Source organism: Babylonia areolata, chromosome 11, assembly GCF_041734735.1.
Source record: "Babylonia areolata isolate BAREFJ2019XMU chromosome 11, ASM4173473v1, whole genome shotgun sequence".
Classification (NCBI taxonomy): Eukaryota; Metazoa; Mollusca; class Gastropoda; order Neogastropoda; family Buccinidae; genus Babylonia; species Babylonia areolata.
The window spans coordinates 15,240,242-15,261,654 of record NC_134886.1 but is presented as its reverse complement, the minus strand read 5'-3'; the positions used below and the strand labels follow the sequence as shown (position 1 = coordinate 15,261,654).

Here is a 21,413-nt window from a genome sequence, read left to right as displayed (position 1 = left end):
GTTGCTTTCCGTGCAGTATCTCAAAATGGCCGGTGGAAACAAGAACAAGTTGTCTCGCGAAGAAGAGCTTTTGCTGCAGGATTTCAGCCGCAATGTCTCGACGAAGTCGTCGGCATTGTTTTATGGCAACGCACTGATCGTATCTGCCATCCCAATATGTGAGTTATGTCAGAAAAGTTGCTATTTCATCGATGTTTTTGTTTCACGTGGTCTACATGGAGGAAGGAATGACGTGGACAAGCGTCTGCTGTGGAGAGTTTCAAGATAGAGTTATTTTGTCTATTAAATTTTTGTAAAATGTCATGTTATTTTCTCGTAGAACTATATATATATATACATATCTCATCATCAGCGATCATAATTTATTTATTTTTGGTAACTTTAAATCGTCCTCCCCAGCATGCACACTCTTGACCATTTTGATTAATAAAACTGCTAATGTTTGTACATCTACATTTCTAGATGTGTAATGTATAAATTATTAATAATTGATATTTTTTTAACAGAATATTGGATAGTTTACACATGCTCTTCACTTTTCCCATTATCTTTTTTTCTTTTTACTTTTTTTGTTGTTGCCAATGTCATTCCTGTTCCTGTATTAATAATAATATTAATAAATTTTTATATAGCTCTGAACCTTATGCAGAGACAAAGCAAAGAGCTTTCACACCAGTCATTCACACGCTACATAAATCTAAAACTGAAGAAGAAACTGAAGACCAGGAAGAGGCAGGGGAGGGAGGAGGCTACATTGGGAAGAGGTGGGTTTTAAGGCCAGACTTGAAGTTGAAAGAGCTGAGTGTGGAGACCTGACGAAGCGAAAGAGGAAGTTCATTCCAAATGCAAGGTCCAGAGACAGAGAAAGAACAGCCTCCAACAGTGGAGTGTTTGAATCTGGGTGTGCGTAAACATAGTGGATCCAAAGCCGATCATAGAGAGCGAGATGGAGTGTAGAGGTGAAGGCAGCCACAAAGATAGGAAGGGGCAGATTTGTGAATACATTTATAACATAGAGTGCTGATCTTGTACTTTATTCTGTGTGAGACTGAGACAGGGAGCCAGTGGAGATGTTGCAGTACACTTATAAATATGTCACTTATGTATGACATGTGAATGTCACCTGGAAGTGGAAACTGGAATACATGTTTTATTGGCTGGCGCTGGGCATTGATCCTCGATCTGTATGCATTGAGCAGCTCGACATCAGTCCCGAATAATCAACAGATACATTAAATACCCATTCAGTAAGTCAGTGCATACTTCAGTTCCGACGTTTCAGGGAAGTGTGGGCCTTTCTTGATTGTTGGGTTTGCTTTTGCTGTTGTCCGGCATGAATGTTTCACTAATGGCTGATAGAAGCGGTCCCTACAGAAAAGACCAACCAGGAATCGAACTCTTGATCCATAGATTAGTCACCCTCAACAGTATGTTTCTTAATTACTGATTGACAGACTTCCACCATAATAACCGGATGTAACGATTACCGATGATGTTCAAATGATATTTTTGTCTGGATCTCCATGAAGCATAGAGCTTCATATCGATCAAGGATCAATGCCAAGCTGCTTTGTTTTTTATTGGCAATAAAGTATTTGTCCATCAAAATAATATATTCCATTTGCTGTGTGTAAGACTTTTTTGAAACATGATGTGTCACAAAACAAGCGATTGGATTTCCCAGTGGCAATGTCCAAAGGATGCTGCAAGGTGATCATTTGTTGAATACAGTATGTAAATATGCTTGAACCACATATTTTAACATGTTCAGATTATTATAAAATTCTGTTTCAACAACAACAACAAGAAGAAGATAACTGATAAAAAAAAAGAGTAATATTTGTTTGCACAAAATATATAGCAGTATGCAGAGACACTTATCATTTTCTCTGTCATCTCTTAAAATACACACACACACACACACACACACACACACACGTCTCACACACACACACACACACACACTTTTACATATGTAGCATGACAGCATGTGTTCGCATTGTCAATTCTAATATTTTGATTCTTTTTGTCTGTGCAGGGTTATTTTGGCGTATCCACCAGATGGATCTGTACCAGTCAGCTATTTTTTTTGTGGTGGGCACCATCGTCAGCACCTATCTGGTTGCCATGGCATACAAGAATGTCAAGTTTATTCTGAAGCACAAGTCAGTTTATTCTCTCTCTCTCTCTCTCTCTCTCTCTGTCTCCCTCTCTCTGTCTGTCTCACTCTGTCTCCTTTCTTTCTAATATTAATAAACAGCTAATTAGAAAGTCTTTCTCAGTTTCTATGTCTCTCTGTATTTGCATAGTATGTGAATGTCTCTGTATTTGCACAGTATGTGAATGTCTCTGTATCAATCATAAGTAACAAGAATTACATTGTTTAGTGTATTTATTTTTAATGTTTAAGTGCTGTGATTTTATTTTTATTATTGTTAAACATATATATGATATAAAATGTTTTCCAGGCACTCCTAGGCCATGAATTTGCTGAAGATTATAAATGCTGTCAAATTGATTCATTCTGGTTCAGATCGTATTTAACAGATTGAATCATTGATACTAATATATTTGACATAGGACTGATGTTCTTGTTCTGTATTTATGGAAAATAATATGAATGATTTTATCACAATTATGAACAGATGCATCCATATAATTATTTAATGCTCCCATTTCGGATCCATTGTGTTATTCTACATTTCTGTTCACAGAACAGGGTGATTATTTAGGCTTGTGTGTGATAAATCCTGAACTTTAATTACTTCTAATTATGAATTATGAAAATAAACAATGAAACAAACAAACAAAAAAATCAACAACAAAAAACAGCCCTATACTTATTTGTGCGTCATTTGATGGTTGATCCAGAGTTGCAGTGAAGCGTGAGGATGCCGTTGCTCAGGAAGTGATGAAGAAGCTGGCCGATGACAAGAAAATGACCAAGAAGGAAAAAGATGAAAGGTAATTCTTTATGTTACAATACAGTACAGTAGCATGCATACCTAACCTTACTGTAGTTACAGTACTGTACAGTACAGTACAGCTTAGCTCAGCAGTTCAGAACAGAACAGCACTGTGGTACAGAGCAGTGCAGTACACTGTACATGGGATAGCACTGTGCCATACATAGCACAGTACATCTCATCTGAGGACAGCATACTGCTGTGTGGTACATCAAGGAACAAAACAGCTGTCTCAGCTACTTGTATATTATGTATAATAACAGCCGTTCATACCTGCCAAGTTGATTGTGAAGTTGATTACGGTGTGTTGTTGATATATATATATATATATATATATTTTTTTTTTATTTTTTTTTTTTATTAAGAGTAAGATGTTTCTAGTTTACCTGATAGTTGCATCTTATCCTTAACTCTTTCGTTCCTATTTTTCTATGAACCATTACCCCCCCTTGTTCTGAGATCCCTACAATTCGCATATTCCCTTCATTCCTGGATTTAGAGAAGAGAAAGAAAGTATGAAGCAGGGTACTTATTTTGGTCATTACAGTACACTAAGATTGTCATATACTGTTGTGTTCAGAATTGATGTGAGTTGTCTGAGACCCTGTTGACACTATAGGGTGACATCTCTGGTGACACTCAGGTGTAAAACAGGTGACTTTAGGGTCAAACACAATGCATACAACTACGTACTACATGCAGGACAGTGTTTTGCTTGCAGAGTATGCACATCATGCAGGTACTCACCGAGTAGTGCCTCGCATGTATCTCAGTGCCACACTGCTAGTCATATCCACGAAAAACTGTCACAATTGTCACTACTATTGTCCTTATCACATGAATGATTTGAACTTTGTCTCAAAGAGAATATGCCTTTCACTACACTAGCAGTCACTGAGCCAGAATCAGATCATTATCTACACAATTCTTGAACAAAAACTATTCAGAAACGATACTGTCTCTAAAATACGCATGTCCATATCACAAACATCAGGTAATATGCCACACAAAGGTGACACGTGTGTGATATACCTTGAAGCAGTCATGCCAGTTACTGCACAAGTATACACCACAATTTTCACACTTCTTTTTTAACTTTTCACCACCCACTATCTGTGCTTCTGTAGCAACAGCTAATTGCACTCTCTCCTTGTCATTCATTTGAAACAGATCGAAATCATTATCTGTTAGAGCATTGTAAAACTCATCATCAGAAAACCGGTCACAGTCCGAACTTTCTACACATTCTGTATTTCTGTGTCTGTGTGTCTACACAGCACATCAGCAAGAATGTAGCGGCGCCCACTTTCCCACGGCCTAGGGAGGGGGAAGGGGGTGTCTGGCATCCATTCCACTCATAAACACTGCCCCGCTAGTGACCCGGTCAAGGATAGATGACGTGCACTGATGACGCGACTCGCAGGAAGTTCAAAGCGCTTACCGCGAGAACCAATTTTCCAGGCTGCAGGAAGGAAAGGGGGAATTCTCTGCTGCACGGTTTTCCGGCCTCCAGGAATGAAGGGTAAAAATCCTGTAAACCGGAAAATCGTGCTGCAGGGATGAAAGAGTTAATTCAGTTCTGGTGTAGCAGTCACAAATTACATGTTGAGATGCGTAGGTGTCATAATAAATCAATATTCCACATGAATAATGTATTTGTTGTAGCTGTACTATGAGTATAGTTGGGAACAGGTATCATTTTATGAAGGAAAGCCCAAAATTTGCAGATCTTCAAAAACAGTTCATTCCAAAGGAATAATTTAATCTGATTATTTTTTCCCGCAGTTTGTTGAAGGCTGGGAGGATTGTGAACTTGAAAGTGGGGAGAGTTCACAAATATGAATAGATAAACTAATTTAAAGGTGATTGTTTATGCATCTGTTATTATCACCAGTTTCATGTTTTCATTGCTATTTACATTCAGTTTTGGTGATAAATATCAGTGGATATACTTAATATCTATTCTCCATGCCCCCAAAGGGGTCAAAGGATAAAGTGATTTTGATTTCTCTGTGTGTCTGTGTTAGTGTCTACATGTAATGTATGAACAATGCACAGTGCATGTTTCAGCAAACACTGTCACTGTCTCAAATACTAGTTGACGGCGTTTATAAATGTAAAATGTGGACAATTTTTACATTGCTGGCTGCTTTTCTTTTTCTTTCATCTTTTTATTTTCATTTCAAACGCTGTTGTCTTTTTGTTGGCATCAAGTTGTATTTGTTGCTAAACATCTGATTACAATGAAATCAAATTGAATTTAAAAAAAAAAAGAAATGTTGGTTGATGTCATCAGAATCCTGTGGAAGAAGAATGAGGTGGCAGACTATGAGGCGACAACCTTCTCCATCTTTTACAACAACGCCCTGTACCTGGTGCTGCTGATCGTGGTGTCTTTCTACATCCTCAAGAACTTTAGCGCGCCTGTGTATCCTTTGTGCTGTCTGGGCTGTTGGCAGTCAGTGACTGTGTCGTGTTGGTGGGGTAGTATGTGTGTGTATGTGTAGGGTTGATGTGCATGAGTGTGTGATCGTGTGTGTGTTACTTTGCATGTATGTCGATTGTGTGTTTCTGTGTGTGTGTGTGTGTGTGTGTGTGTGATTACATGCTCATATGTGTGTGTGTGTGTATGTGTGTAGGTATAAGTATGCATATATATGCATGTGTTTTTGAATGTTGATGTGTTTATGAGAGTGAGTTGTGTGTGTGTGTCTGTTTGCTCATTAAACACTGAACTTTTTTTTTTTTTTTTAAATTAATTTTAGATTGAAAGATATTTCTTTTTCACTTTATCTTGAAAGATATTTCTGTTTCACTTTATCACAGAGCCCTGCATTTTCAGAATATATTGAGGGGTGTATTGCATGGCTTCTTACTAATCTTAGGCAAAATTGATAGTGGCTGCTGATCTGTGGGGGGAAAAATCTGAACATTTAGGCTCTGTAAATTGTGGCCTTTCCTGACTTTGACTCATCAGAAATCCAGTAAATTAAGAAAGTATACCACAAAGGAAGATTAAAAAATGAAAAAAAAGGCTTATGTGTGTGGTGATTGGGTGGGATGTGCAGTTCTACAATGGAAGAAAAAAGCTTCCCCAATGATGTTTTTTGTTGGTTTTTTGGCTAATGTTTAAAAAGGACCAGCATTTCTATAAATGTTTATAAATCTGATTGGATGGGATAGATTTACTGCATACTCAGCACAAGTAAGTGTTTAGCTATAGTTATGCATGCAAAGTCCATGGTGATCTTTGAAAGGAAGAATACTGTCCGACACAGACAAAAGATCCAGTATTTTTTATATGTCAACCAACATATAAACAGAGTCAGTGGAATACAAATAATACACAATAAGATTCATCTTGATCGATTCATTTGAATTTCCATAATGGATCTGTGAGGATGTATTGTATCATTTGTGTTGTGTGGGTGGTAATAAAATCTTTGTTATCCCATTGTTAAGGGGAATGATGTTGCATGGTTAGCATCTATTGTGGAACAATTGCAGCATCTGTTGGAAAAGGTTGTAACATGCTTAGTTGTCCATTGGTGAGTAATTTATCCTCTGCAACATCCTTTAGTGAGCAGTGTAACATGAAACTTGCTTTTATTATTATTATTATTATTTTTTAAAGTATCATGATTAGTTATCGTTGGTTGATGAATGACTTAGTAGATACATCATTGTTTAGTGAAGAGTATAACATGCAATATCCATTTATGATAAAGTATTGATGAAAAAAGCAGATACACTGTTCTTTAGTGAACAGTATAATTTGTAACAATCATTAATGATAAAGTTCTAACCATAGTTATCCATCATTGAATGATTCAGCCTCTGCAGTGTTCTTTAGTGACCAGTATAACATGTAACATTCATTATTGATAAACAAGGTAGCATGCAGTGTCCTGGAAATGTATGCGTCAGTCAGTGTTTGGTTGTGACTGAGGCTGTGAAGCCTTTTTCCTTGACAGTGGCTCCCAGAAACTACATGGTGTCTGTGGGGGTGTCATCAGGCCTGTTGGCTCTCTTCTCCACCAGCCAGAAGTGAGCAGGGTCTGCCTGCCCACTGTGTGTGTCTCCACTCTGCAGCTTCCACAGATCACAGGGTCACAATGGTTAATTCCTCTGCTGCCATTTGACAGCTTTCATAGATCATAAATTATAGTCACTATGGTTAATTCCTCTGCTGCCATTTGACAGCTTTCATAGATCATAAATTATAGTCACTATGGTTAATTCCTCTGCTGCCCTTTGACAGCTTTCATAGATCATAGGATCACTAAGCTAATTCCTCTGCTGCTGTTTGTCAGAATGGAGAAGTAAACCAGTCAGTCACATGTGTTTTTTATACGTTGTGTGTGGTTGATTGGTTGTGTGTGTGTGATTTTAGGTGGTGTTTTTTTTTTTTGTTTTTGTTTTTTTATCTTGTGTGGTTTTGGCATTATCATTCCGTTTTTGAATGCAGTGTGTGGCCGAGTGACTGGCCTGTCAGACTTTTCAGGGTGGTTTGGTTGGTGGTTTTCTTGAATTTCTCTCCTCTCCCCATTCCTCCTATTTTGTCTCTTACACTGTTGTAGCAGTTGTTGTTTTCATTTCTTGAGGACAATTTCACTTTCAAGATTGAGATACCTAGGCATAATTTGTTGTGTTTCTTTTCTCTTCACAGCTTTAATGTTATTAATGATCACTAGAGTCACATTGTTGTGTGTCGTTATGAAGGATGAAACTAATCCAGGTTAGTCAGCTTGTATGTTGAGAAAGCTTTATTTCTTTGAAGTACTTCACAAATTTGTTGAACAAATGCATGTGAGCTTATCAAAACTGGGTCTTCAAAATCACCAGATATTTATTATCAAAAAAAAAAACAACAACAAAAAAACCAGAGAGAGAGAAACATCGTTTGATATATTTTTGTGGTTACTGTTGATATTGTCAATTGGTATGTGTGACATTTTTGACTGTTTAAGCGGTAATAGTGAGTGTTGTCAGGGTGATAGGTCAAGTCTGGAATGAACCTGTGAAAATGTAACTGTAAGGGTATGCTAAATTACTTTAAAAAAAATAAAATATTTGATTTAACATTTTTGTGTGTGTGATTTATCCAGTTTGAATTGAGCGTGCGAAAGTGTAAGGGTATGGTTATGTTACTTTACAAATGAAATAAAGGAAACAACATATTGCAAGCACAGACCCACCACAGGTTGATGAAGCATCTTCACCTGTGGAAGACAGAAGGAGGGTGGGTGGATGGGTTGTAGGAGGAGGCAAGGGTCAGGGAGGAGGTGGGGTGGTGAAGTGTGGGTTGAGAATCTGGTATATGAGAAAAAATTTTTTTTAAAAGAACAAAAGCCATTTAGTTCAGCTTTGAAAGCCTCCAGGTGTTGTAGGTGAGACAAGTTCAGACAGGCTGTTGGTTTAAACTTTTATTTGAACATTTACAGTACATGGCAGCTATGGATAAGCTGGACACCAAGAAAATATGATACTGGCTGTACACTGAGGACTGGTGCAGTGGACAGAACAGGGTTCTTTGTGAATGGAATGTCATGTGCAGCACAGTGTGTGTGTGGCGCTGGTGTGGAGGGGTCTGTTGTGGGGGTTTTTGGCGATTGCTAGTCCTGAAGAAGGTGATGAATTGGGCCTCGGTTTTGTGGATCTGGAGAAAGTGATTAATCAGACCTCTGTTTTGTTTGTTAATTGGTTCTTTTTTTTGTTGAATCTGTAAAAATGACTCCAGTTTGTAAAAGTCAGTGATAATAAAGCACTGCAGTGAAATGGCCCTCTTAAATGTAAATGTGAATGACAGGTGCGAAAGCGCTTTGATTTGTCTCTGCACAAGATTCAGCGCTATTTTAATACCATTATTATTATTATAAATGTGAAAGTAAATTAATGATGAGGACATGCCATGACCAGTACAAAGATTTATTCAACATGGTAGGCGTGGGAAGGAGAATGAAAATGTAAGTACTGAATAACAAAACCATGCATTTTTGTTCTGGTTACTCCGCATCGCCAAAGACCCGAGTGCCCACAGTATTTAATGGGAGGTAACTGCTGTATGATGGTTGTAAACTTCAGATCAGGTTTCTCTCTCTGGAATCGTTCCTTGTCGCGCAGCCTCGAATTTACAGTGACGCTGTTTATTGCCTTTGCTCTGAAAATCGGTCACCACAGAATGGGACACACTTGATTCAACCAGACTGAAACATGCACCCTCCGCACACACACCTCCCACTCCCACACACACTCACAACCATGCCAGCATATTCAAGCACAGATGCACGGTATGCGATGTATTTTATTTGTATTTCTCTTTTTCGTCACAACAGATTTCTCTGGGTGAAATTCGGGCTTCCTCAAGGAGAGCGCGCCGCTACACTGAGGGCGCCACCCATTTTTTTTTGCATTTTTTCCTGTGTGCAGTTTTATTTGTTTTTCTTATCGAAGTGGATTTTTGAACAGAATGTTGCCAAGGACTACCCTTTTGTTGCCGCGGGTTCTTTTACGTGCGTTAAGTGCATGCTGCACACGGGACCTCGGTTTATCGTCTCATCCGAATGACTAGCGTCCAGACCACCACTCAATGTCTAGTGGAGGGGGAGAAAATATTGGCTGCTGAACCGTGATTAGAACCAGCGCGCTCAGAGTCTCGCTTCGAAGGCGAACGCGTTACCTCTAGGCCATCACTCCACATGTGCAGAAAGCCTCGAAGAGTTCTGTGACCAACACGCTTTTATGAAAACCGCTTACGGTGTCTAACTGTTGTGAAAATAGGCCAAGTTACAGGAAAGACACGGCATAACCACCTTCAGTTATACCCCGTGTTTATAGGTATACTTTTGTTTTTTTTCTTTTTCGAATGAACTAATGTAATTGTATCGGGTATCTGAACGTGAACGTGGGGAAGTATTTTGTCCCGTGTTTCTTTCAAAGAACTGATTGATTGATTGATTGAATGAATTTAAAGCAATCAGTTTTGGATCTGGTATATTATATGTAATTTCGTGGTTGCACCGATGTTTGGCATTAACGGCCAAATGATCACATAATTATCGGAAACATAACTTGCGAAAAGAAATATTAGACTCAGAGCGACTCCCACACGCATCAAACCAGCATAAAACAAGTAAAGCAGACTTTCCATCCCAATCCATAGGAAAGCCACCCGCCCCCAGCCCCTTCACTCCTTCCCCACATCCCCCCTCACCCCCTTTTTCTTATTCCTTGATCTCTGCATTCGTTTCAGACAATTCTTTGTTCCGTTGGTTTTCATCACACACACACACAAACACACACACACTTCTGTTACTTTCCACACTATCTCTCAAAATTATAATGTTGAATGTCGGATTCCATTTGTCACTTTTTTCATTCATTCATTCATGAATTCTTCAACAACGACGACGACAACAGCAACAAAGCAGACTATTCTGTTATCTAGCCAAGAATAGAAAACATTTTTAGAGCAGAAAGAAAAATAAACAAAACAATGACAATAAAAAAGAAAAAAAGAATGCTGTGTTATCTAGCCATACACCGAAAGAATAGAAAACATTTTCAGAGCAAAAAGAAAGAAGAATAAAACAAAACAATAACAAGGGGGAAAAAACAGAAAAGAAAAGAATATTATGTTATCTACGATACACAGAAAGCACTCTATGTGTGTGTGGAAGAAGATGACATGTACGGTGGTGGGAGGGGAGTTGGGGCGCATTAATTTCCCGTGAGAGATGCTACGCGTTGCACGTGCTGACATGTTGACAGCCTCACCAAGACAGCCGCTCGCGGCTTTGCTGCGGTTGGGTCCATGGGAGGAAAGGAGGGAGAGATGCTTGGCTTGTCAAGTTCATTACAATGAAAACTTTCTTTGGGCGCTCCATCCTTCCTCTTTTTTTTTTTTTTTCTGTTTTGTTGTTGTTGTTGTTTTTTCTCCTGTTCTTTTTGTTGCTGCTGTTTTCTTTTTTGTTGTTGATCGTGTGTGTGGTGGTGGGAGCAGAGAATGAAGCGAGTACGTAGGAGGAATGGGGCTTAGGTGGGGTTTATGGACAAATTGTCAATAAGCCGGAACTATGGAAATCAGTAGATGTTTCTTCTTCTTCTCCTTCTCATTGTTCTCTAGCGTTCCTAGGCTACAACCCCAACGGTCGTTCACTCATTTATACCAGTGGGTTCTTACGTACATGACCGTTTTTACCCCGCCATGTAGGCAACCAAATTCCGTTTCCGGGTATGTTCTCATTTCTATAACCCTCCTAACGAAGACAACCGTGGATACGCGGATGCTTAACGACTGTTTGCATTTGACTCATCTGATTGCGTATACACATGTAGGGGGTTCAGGCACTAGCAGACCTGTACGTAATTTTTATATTGACCTATGAGATCGGGAAAAAAACAACACAGCACATCCATCCTTAACCCACTAGACGCCGAGACCGGGATCTGAATCAGTCCACAACCTGCAGATTCAATGTCCAACGCTTTAATCAATCCGGCGACTGTTGCGCCTGTCACGGCGGCTGTCAAGTTATAGTGATTCTCTGTTTATTTTCAAAGATCTATAACTGACAGAATCTATGATTATGTAGAAGGCTATTTTTCATTTCTTTTCTTTTCTTCTTTCACGGGAACAACACAGGAGAACGTAAGACAACACGACGTAGAGCAGAGCATCGCACCGCATAACTACACGGCGCAACGTGGAGCAGAACATTGCACCCCATAACTACACGGCGCAACGTGGAGCAGAGCATCACACAGCAAAACTACACGGCGCAACGTGGAGCAGAGCATCGCACCCCATAACTACACGGCGCAACATGGAGCAGAGCATCACACAGCATAACTACACGGCGCAACGTGGAGCAGAGCATCGCACCCCATAACTACACGGCGCAACTTGGAGCAGAGCATCGCACCGCTTAACTACACGGCGCAACGTGGAGCAGAGCATCGCACCGCATAACTACACGGCGCAACGTGGAGCAGAGCATCACACAGCATAACTACACGGCGCAACGTGGAGCAGAGCATCGCACCCCATAACTACACGGCGCAACGTGGAGCAGAGCATCACACAGCATAACTACACGGCGCAACGTGGAGCAGAGCATCGCACCCCATAACTACACGGCGCAACTTGGAGCAGAGCATCGCACCGCTTAACTACACGGCGCAACGTGGAGCAGAGCATCACACAGCATAACTACACGGCGCAACGTGGAGCAGAGCATCACACAGCATAACTACACGGCGCAACGTGGAGCAGAGCATCACACAGCATAACTACACGGCGCAACGTGGAGCAGAGCATCACACAGCATAACTACACGGCGCAACGTGGAGCAGAGCATCACACAGCATAACTACACGGCGCAACGTGGAGCAGAGCATCGCACCCCATAACTACACGGCGCAACGTGGAGCAGAGCATCGCACCGCATAACAACACGGCGCAACGTGGAGCAGAGCATCGCACCCCATAACTACACGGCGCAACGTGGAGCAGAGCATCGCACCGCATAACTACACGGCGCAACGTGGAGCAGAGCATCGCACCCCATAACTACACGGCGCAACGTGGAGCAGAGCATCGCACCGCTTAACTACACGGCGCAACACAAAACAACGCAGCACAGCGGGGGAGACGATTCAAGACAGATTTACATCAAATCAGGTTTTGCCGAATCTCGGTTGCATGACTCTTATCTTCAGTAACAAGAGAATGCAAAATGCGTCAGTCCTCCATTCTGTAATGTGTTTGACTTCTTATATTCATTATCATTTCAAGTGTTTCTTTTGTTGTTGTTGTTGTTAATTAACGATGTTCCTTCAACGGAGTTCATAAAAGTAATTTTCTGAAACTGTACTTCTGTTTATTTGAACTGAAACAATTCATCTTTGATTCCACCCCCCACCTGTCCTGTTTTCCCCACTGAACTCATCCAATTCCCCCAGCCTTTCCCAATTAAAGAAAATATTATTTTTTTATATACTTTAATTTTTTGGTGAAAATAATATTTTAACAAAGGACTTTTAATTTTTTGGTGAAAATAATATTTTAACAAATGACTTACAGACATGGTCTTTGCTTCAACAAGATGTCTACAATCACCTGTATGTGTGACGGGATTTCAAAACACAACCCATCCCCCTCTCCTTGGGAACAGGAGAAATGAGGATAGGGCATGACAGTCGGGACCATAGACAAACAATAACGATAAATGAAATGCACACTCAAAACAATAACAACGAAAAATACTTGGAAGCTTATTGTACTCTGTTCTTAAGTTGTGGCAGCTTCGTCAGTGTACTGTTGTACAATCTGCGGCAGACGTTTGTTTGGAATACCTGGCCCTAGAGAATGCAGGACTGAAGTGGAAGAATGGAATCGGTTTGTCGTTCTTGACATTGTTGTCTTTCCTTCCTCCACACTGCGTCAGCCATAACCCTATTCTTGAGAGAAGAGACAGACACACAGACTGACAGCCGGAGAGAGACAGACACACAGACAGATGGACAGACAGAAGGCGGGGGGGGGGGGGGGGGGGGGGGGGGTAGAGACAGACACAGATCAAGACACAGACAGAAAAACACACAGATGACGGGCGCACTCGCCGAGTGGTTGGACTTTCGATCTGAAGGTCCTGGGTTCGAATCTCGGTAACGGCACCTGGTAGGTGAAGGGTGGAGATTTTTCCGATCTCCCAGGCCAACATAGGTGCAGACCTGCTAGTGCCTGAATCCCCTTCGTGTGTTTACACAAGCAGAAGATCAAATACGCACGTTAAACATCCTGTACTATCCATGTCAGTGTTCGGTGGGTTATGGAAACGGGAACATACCCAGCATGCACACCCCCCAAAATGGAGTATGGCTGCCGACATGGCGGGGTAAAAACGGTCATACACGTAAAAGCCCACTCGTATACATGCGAGTGAACGTGAGAGTTGCAGCCCACGAACGAAGAAGAAGAAACACACAGACACTGTACGATAAACTGAGCAAGAAACGGACATAGAAACACCAACTGAGTTAAGATTAACTGAGAAAGAAACGTGTATACTACAAACACCAGTCATGGCCAAAATCTTCAACAGCACACAGCAGCACAGAAACACGTTCACACACAACGGTTTCAGCTCCATTCCAAACAAAACAGTCCACTGACAAAGGCTGCACAACACAGGGAGATAATCTGCACAGTAAACACTGCACACTCCCACCGCTGCCCAGTCGGCACGCACGTGCAGCCAATGAAATGCCAGCTGGAGATTGTGGAGATTTGTCACGGGCCATACCTCTGCTGATCGCTGTGATTGTCGGATAAAAGGAAAGGGGGTGGGGTGGGGTGGGGGCAAATATCCTGTATATAGGGTGTTTTTAGGGGAGAGGGGTGTGTCGATAGAGAACTGATCTATTTCTTAACTGATGGGAAATTCAGCTTTGTTTTGTGAGCATGTTGCATTTGTTTAGAATCCTCACATCGCTGGCTACAAATGAACGGATGTGACATGGGCTGGACATAGACAAACCTGTTGGTAATCTGGGTTATTTGTGCAAACTCACAAGAATTATTGATCAAGAATTTTTTTTTTAATGGAGAATACTCAATTATCCATTGCCATGTTTCAAAAACAGAACAAAATCTTAACTGAACATATTCGTACTCCATAAGTGAGATAAAAACGTTAGTTTAGTAGACCAATATTCATCTTTTGTACACAAAACATTACTTTGAATTCAGACTATTCATGTTTCATAGGCAAAGCAAAACTTTTAACTCCACTGAGTATATTCATTCAAGTCTCGTAAATAAAATCAAAACCTTTAACTCCACTGAGTACTATCATTTTCAATGAATAAAACCAAAACCTTTAACTCAACCAACCACGCTACATGTCTAAAAAAGCTACATGAACTTAACTGATTGTAATTACATTTACATGTGTTTAGTGATCAAGCAAGCTTGTATAGTGTATCAACAAGGAAGAGTAACGAACACGTGCCTTTTATGATCAAATGAAGAATACAGCAGATTTATGCCGCAAGCGTTCACATTCTTTACATAAAAAAGAATCAACTTATTTCAGACCCACACTCCGACGGGCGCAATAGCCGAGTGGTTAAAGCGTTGGACTGTCAATCTGAGGGTCCCGGGTTCGAATCACGGTGACGGCGCCTGGTGGGTAAAGGGTGGAGATTTTTACGATCTCCCAGGTCAACATATGTGCAGACCTGCTAGTGCCTGAACCCCCTTCGTGTGTATATGCAAACAGAAGATCAAATACGCACGTTAAAGATCCTGTAATCCATGTCAGCGTTCGGTGGGTTATGGAAACAAGAACATACCCAGCATGCACACCCCCGAAAACGGAGTATGGCTGCCTACATGGCGGGGTAAAAACGGTCATACACGTAAAAGCCCACTCGTGTGCATACGAGTGAACGTGGGAGTTGCAGCCCACGAACGAAGAAGAAGAAGAAGACCCACACTCCGAGCAGCCCCATTCCATGACGTGGCCAGAAGTGAGGAAGGCAATGCAGTGGTCTGTCTGTCACAGAACCACGTTGGTCTGGCTCTTCTCGTTGGTCTGTTGTCCACTGTCTGTCCACTACCACATGATTTCGCTCACTTTGATTTTCCAGTCAAACTTGGGAGAAAGGGCGAGACAGGGATTGGAACCCAGCCCCTCACGGACACTGCATAGGTAGATAAGCGTCTCTACTATTCTGCCTCCTTCCTCTTACAAGAGAATGCTGTATTTTCAATGGTCTCTCCATTGCAATGGGAAATCATTTACAGCTTAGCCTTTTGTGAAGGACTATGACTCTCAAACTAGGAGGCAAAATTGCACTGGCTCTCAGTGCTGCTGCCCCCAAGGCTAGCAGGCCTTTGGAAACCATCCCAACGCTGACTGTCCTAAAACCCTCTTGGTCGAGAGAGTGGGGATGTAAACTGGGCAAAACACTCTCCACTCAATCAAATTCTAGACCAGATAATCGGGACAGCAGTTACCTCCTCTGCTGTTCTGATGGTCATAGTCGAACACGACTGACTATCATACATACAGGAGAATGCCAAATATCTTGGGGAAAGTGATGTTACAGGTTTGCTGGCAATAACGACAAGCCAGTGACGCTAACGAATCCAGCAGACTCTCACACGTTGACCACTTCACGAACACTTTCCCATTGTCACTCAGCATGCATTGTTTTACTCAATCCATGGAAAATCGATTGTTATTTTGGTGGTTAAAGTTTCTAGGCCTCATGGCCTTTTGGGGGCCATCGGGGTAATGAACTGGTTTCTGTTTTGTTTTGGCATCAGCATAGGAAGGAGGGGCCCAGTCCTCCCCTTCGTTCCGTTTTTTAAGGACTTCTATCTTTTTGTGTGTCGGAGAATTGTGTGACTGGTTAGAGTGATGCGAATGTATTATTCATGACATTGAATCTTTTGGATGAGGCAATGAAATCAATATGCAGGGGAGTGGGCACATATGGGTCCTTCTCAAGAGATTGCTAGAGCTGCCACATCACATCATATCTTGATCTCTGTCTGTCTGTCTCTCTGTTCTCTCTCTCTTTTGTGTCTGTGTCTGTAGTCTCTCTTTTTTATTGTCTGTGTCTTTCTGCTGTCTCTGCCTCTCCAGTTCATTTCTCTGCATGTCTCTTTGTATGTCTCTGTCCCTCTGTGTCTCTGTCAGAATGAACAATGGTTCTCCGATGGTCAGAAACTGGATGTGGTGAACAGTTACTGCTATCTAGGTTTCAACTTTACTACTGTGCTAGGAATGAAAAGAGGTATTGAACATTTAGCAACCAAGGGAAAGAAAGCGGTTGTACAACTAAACAGGGTTTTTCAAAAGTACAAAGAAATGATTGCCAACTCTTTCTTTAGAATATTTGATGCTAAGATACAACCCATTTCATTATATTTATCTGAAATATGGGGATTTAACAAGCTAGATCACTTAGAAAAAGTTCATATGGTAGCATACAAGATTTTTTAGGTGTACCAATTAGAGGCCCTAACAAAATGGTTTATGGTGATTTGGAAATGTATCCACTCTATGCAAATACTTATGTTTCTCTATTAATGTACTAGTTTAAACTGTTACAAATAGATAACGAAAGACTACTGTGCAAGGCAACGATATAGACATACTATTTTAGAGTTGCTGTTTCGCAAATAAGATTTAATGTACTCCCACTCAATAGAAATGTACATCGGTATAGAGATTCTAATCGATATAGAAATTGCTCTTTTTGTATGTTGGTAATTGAAGACGAAAGTCATTTTCTATTTGACTGTCCCATATATTCAGACCATAGAACCAAATTTCTAAATAATTCGGTCAGAACTCCCTTATGTTCATTGCTCCAGGTAGCAAATGTCCACCAGATGCATAATTTGTCCAGATATGTATTCCATTCAATCAACAGAAAAAAGAAAAATCTCAGTCCAATGTAATAATGATATGGATCTCATTATTTAAGAATGTCTGTGAAGTCTCATGTAACTTACCACTTATAAGCATGATTGCACGTGGTCAACCTACTTTCTAAATAGTGAAACAGTGTACGTGTCAGGTCAGATAGATATATCTGCTACTGGTAACCTGGATCCCAGTACTACCTGTCACAGGGTCGAATTGCTGGCGACTATACCAGCACTCCCACCAGTCCTCTCAGGAGGATAGTGAGGAGGGTGGCTAGACACCCTGGTAGAAATAAATGACCCATCAAAGGGCGCCACCTCTGGAGAGCTATCTGCGGCCACCTAGCTAAGGGAGTAAACCCTGACAGAAAATCCGGTGCGGGGCCCCTAAGGCGTTTGGATGGCAAACTTTGTCACTTTCCGGCAGCTCCTGCGGACGCGCTGGCACCAAAACGTAAAAGCCTTGCTGTTCCTTTGGATCTGTCAGCGAGGTGGTGAGGGGGGACAAGCTGCATGGGCAACAGCCTGTCTTCCACATTACATTTCCCAGGCTTATATCCGTCAATCCATCCACAAACACCTTGCACCTACAACCTGGAGAGGACACTCCAGCTTCGCTACTAGCACTAGCGTCGGAAGAACACGTGAAGCAACAGCTACCGGTTATAAGTTAGCGCTCAAATGGCGTAGAGCCGACGCCAGGGGTTGCTTTTGACGGTTGGAGGGACCCTCGCGTCCCACTGGACAGCTACCGCTCGCCCAAGCTGGGCAGCCCCCAGCCAATTAGGTGCTGTCCCGCCACGACCTGCCTTCTCCTATGGGTGTATGAAGATTAGGAGAATATCCGACAAGCAGGTCGTTAATTTCCGCACCAGACAAAAAGAAAACTTCAAGAAACGGATCAACAATGAACCTGGCCTGTTGGAATGTCCGGACAATGATGCCTTGGCTCTCCCAAGATCTGCAAGACATCAGTGACGCCAGAAAGACGGCCGTCATAAACAGTGAGCTGAAGAGACTAAATGTGGACATTGCCACTCTGCAGGAAACACGGCTGGCTGACTCAGGAACATTAAAGGAGAGGGACTACACCTTCTTCTGGCAAGGAAAGAGCTCTGATGCCCCAAGAGAGCACGGAGTAGGCTTTGCAGTCAGGAACAGCCTGCTGAACATGATCGAACCGGGCAGCGGCGGTTCAGAACGACTCCTGACTCTCCGCCTCAACACCTCCGATGGCTTTGTCACTCTCGTCAGCGCATATGCTCCAGCTCTGTCCGCCTCTCCAGACGCCAAAGATGAGTTCTACGAAAATCTCGCATCAATCATAAGGAACATCCCCAGGACAAAACAACTTGTTCTCCTGGGCGACTTCAATGCCAGATTGGGTGCAGACAACGATTTCGTGGCCCTCCTGTCTCGGTTCCTTTGGAGTGGGGAAAATGAATGAGAACGGACAGCGACTACTTGAGTTTTGTACCTGCCATGAACTGTGCATCGCCAACTCCTTCTTCAGGACGAAGCCCCAACACAAAGTCTCTAGGAGGCACCCGCGCTCAAAACATTGGCACCAACTGGATCTGATCCTAGTAAGACGAGCTGCCATCAAAAACCTTCTCCACGCTCGCTCTTACCACAGCGCAGACTGCGACACGGACCACTTTCTGGTATGCTGCAAGATCAGACTGCAACCAAAGAAGTTCCACTGCTCAAAGAAACAAGGAAACTCTCGCATTGACGTCAGCAAGATGTCTCAGCCAGACCTTGTAGAACAGTTCGCAGAGGCCTTTGAGAGAGAATTCGATGCATTGCAGCCCAGAGACTGCATGCACCACATTGCTATGGCCACCTTTGGGAAGAAAACCGCGGAGTCCCACGACTGGTTTGAGGCCAAGCGCGCTGAACTCACTGAGTACAAACGGTCACCCAGTGAGAACCTGCAAATCCTCAGGGCTGCCAGGAGTAAGGTTCAGTTTAACGCCAGGCGATGTGCAAACGAGTACTGGACAGGGTTCAGCGAAGAGATACAGAATGCTGCTGAAACAGGCAACATCCGAGGGATGTATGATGGCATCAAGAAGGCACTGAGACCAACACAGAGCAAGACTGCCCCCCTCAAATCCTCCACTGGGGAAGTAATCTACGATCCTAGCCAGCAGATGGAGAGATGGGCGGAACACTACTCCGACCTCTACTCCACAGAAAACATGGTGTCCAACTCAGCCCTCGATGCCACCAAGTGCATGCCGGTCATGGAAGAACTTGACGCAGAGCCAACTCAGGAGTTCACTCAGCAAGGCCATTAACAGCCTGACATCAGGCAAGGCACCTGGCAGCGACGGAATTCCCCCAGACCTCATTAAACACTGCAAGACTACTCTTCTGCATCCTCTGCACACAGTCCTCTGTCAGTGCTGGAATGAGGGAGCTGTACCGCAGGACATGAGGGACGCCAAGATCATCACCCTGTACAAAAACAAGGGCGAAAGGAGCGATTGCAACAAACACAGAGGCATCTCGCTTCTCAGCATTGTAGGCAAAGTCTACGCTCGGGTCCTTCTAATCTGCCTGCAGAAACTGGCCGAACGCGTTTATCCGGAATCACAGTGTGATTTCCGAACAGAGGGATCCACGGTAGACATGATCTTCTCCCTTCGCCAAATCCAAAAGTGCAGGGAGCAGAGGATGCCCCTGTATGTCGCATTCATTGACCTCACCAAGGCCTTTGACCTAGTCAGCAGAGACGGCCTTTTCAGGGCTCTTCAAAAGATCGGCTGCCCCACCAAACTGCACAGCCTGATTGAGTCCTTCCACTCCAACATGAAAGGGACGGTGCAGTTTAATGGTAACCTCTCCAAGCCCTTCGACGTACGCAGCAGTGTCAAACAAGGCTGTGTCCTCGCCCTCACCCTATTTGGAATCTTCTTTGCTCTTCTCCTGAGGCATGCGTTCAGCACAGCGCAAGAAGGGATCTACCTGCGGACCAGATCAGATAGCAGGCTCTATAATCTCGCCCGCCTCAGAGCAAGGACAAAAGTCCGCGAAGCCCTCATCAGAGACATGCTCTTTGCCGACGATGCCGCAGTTGTGACCCACACCCAGCGGGACTTGCAGTCACTAATGGACCGCTTCTCCCAGGCCTGCAAAGATTTCGGTCTGACCATCAGTCTCAAGAAGACAAACGTCCTAGGCCAAGACACGCCATCTCCACCGGCCATCACCATTGATGACTACGAGCTTGAAGACATCCATCAATTCACTTACCTTGGGTCCACCATCACCGACAACCTCTCCCTTGACACCGAGATCGACAAGAGGATCGGGAAGGCAGCCACAACACTAGCCCGCCCCACACAAAGAGTGTGGACAAATCCCAAGCTGACCACGAAGACAAAGATGGCTATTTACAACGCCTGCGTCCTCAGCACCTTGCTGTATAGCAGTGAGGCGTGGACCACACATGCTCGTCAGGAGAAAAGGCTCAATACCTTCCACCTGAGAAGCCTACGGCGCATACTCGGCATCTCCTGGCAAGACAAGGTGACAAACACCGAAGTCCTGACTCGCGCTGGCCTCCCAACCAAGTATACCATGCTGAGACAGCGTCGGCTGCGCTGGCTGGGGCACGTTCGCCGCATGGAAGATGGTCGCATCCCAAAAGACATCCTTTATGGAGAGCTCGCCACGGGGAAGAGAAGCATCGGCCGCCCTCAGCTGAGATACAAAGACGTTTGCAAACGTGACATGAAGGCACTTGAGATCAACACTGAGTCCTGGGAGGACCTTGCAGATGACCGCAACAGCTGGAGAAGCACTCTCAAAAATCAGCTACGGATTGGTGAGGACAAACTGTCAGCTGCTGCAGCAGAAAAGTGAGTTCGCAGAAAAGGGACGGCAGCCAACAGACCAGCGTCAGCTTACACATGTGACCGCTGCGACAGAGACTGTCTCTTTCGCAACGGTCTCTACAGTCACAGGCGACGCTGCTTGGTCCAAGCAGACAG

The 21,413-nt window shown here is 43.1% G+C and overlaps 1 protein-coding gene across 1 annotated transcript; it reads left to right on the top strand.

Annotated features, from left to right (window-relative positions):
• Nucleotides 1-7,837, top strand: LOC143287564 (translocon-associated protein subunit gamma-like). The gene is made up of 5 exons (XM_076595658.1): nucleotides 1-158; nucleotides 2,039-2,165; nucleotides 2,872-2,964; nucleotides 5,263-5,394; nucleotides 6,951-7,837. The coding sequence occupies exons 1-5, from the start codon at nucleotides 26-28 to the stop codon at nucleotides 7,015-7,017; spliced, it is 552 nt and encodes a 183-aa protein (XP_076451773.1). The 5' UTR covers nucleotides 1-25; the 3' UTR covers nucleotides 7,018-7,837.
• Nucleotides 7,838-21,413: the final 13,576 nt, after the last annotated feature.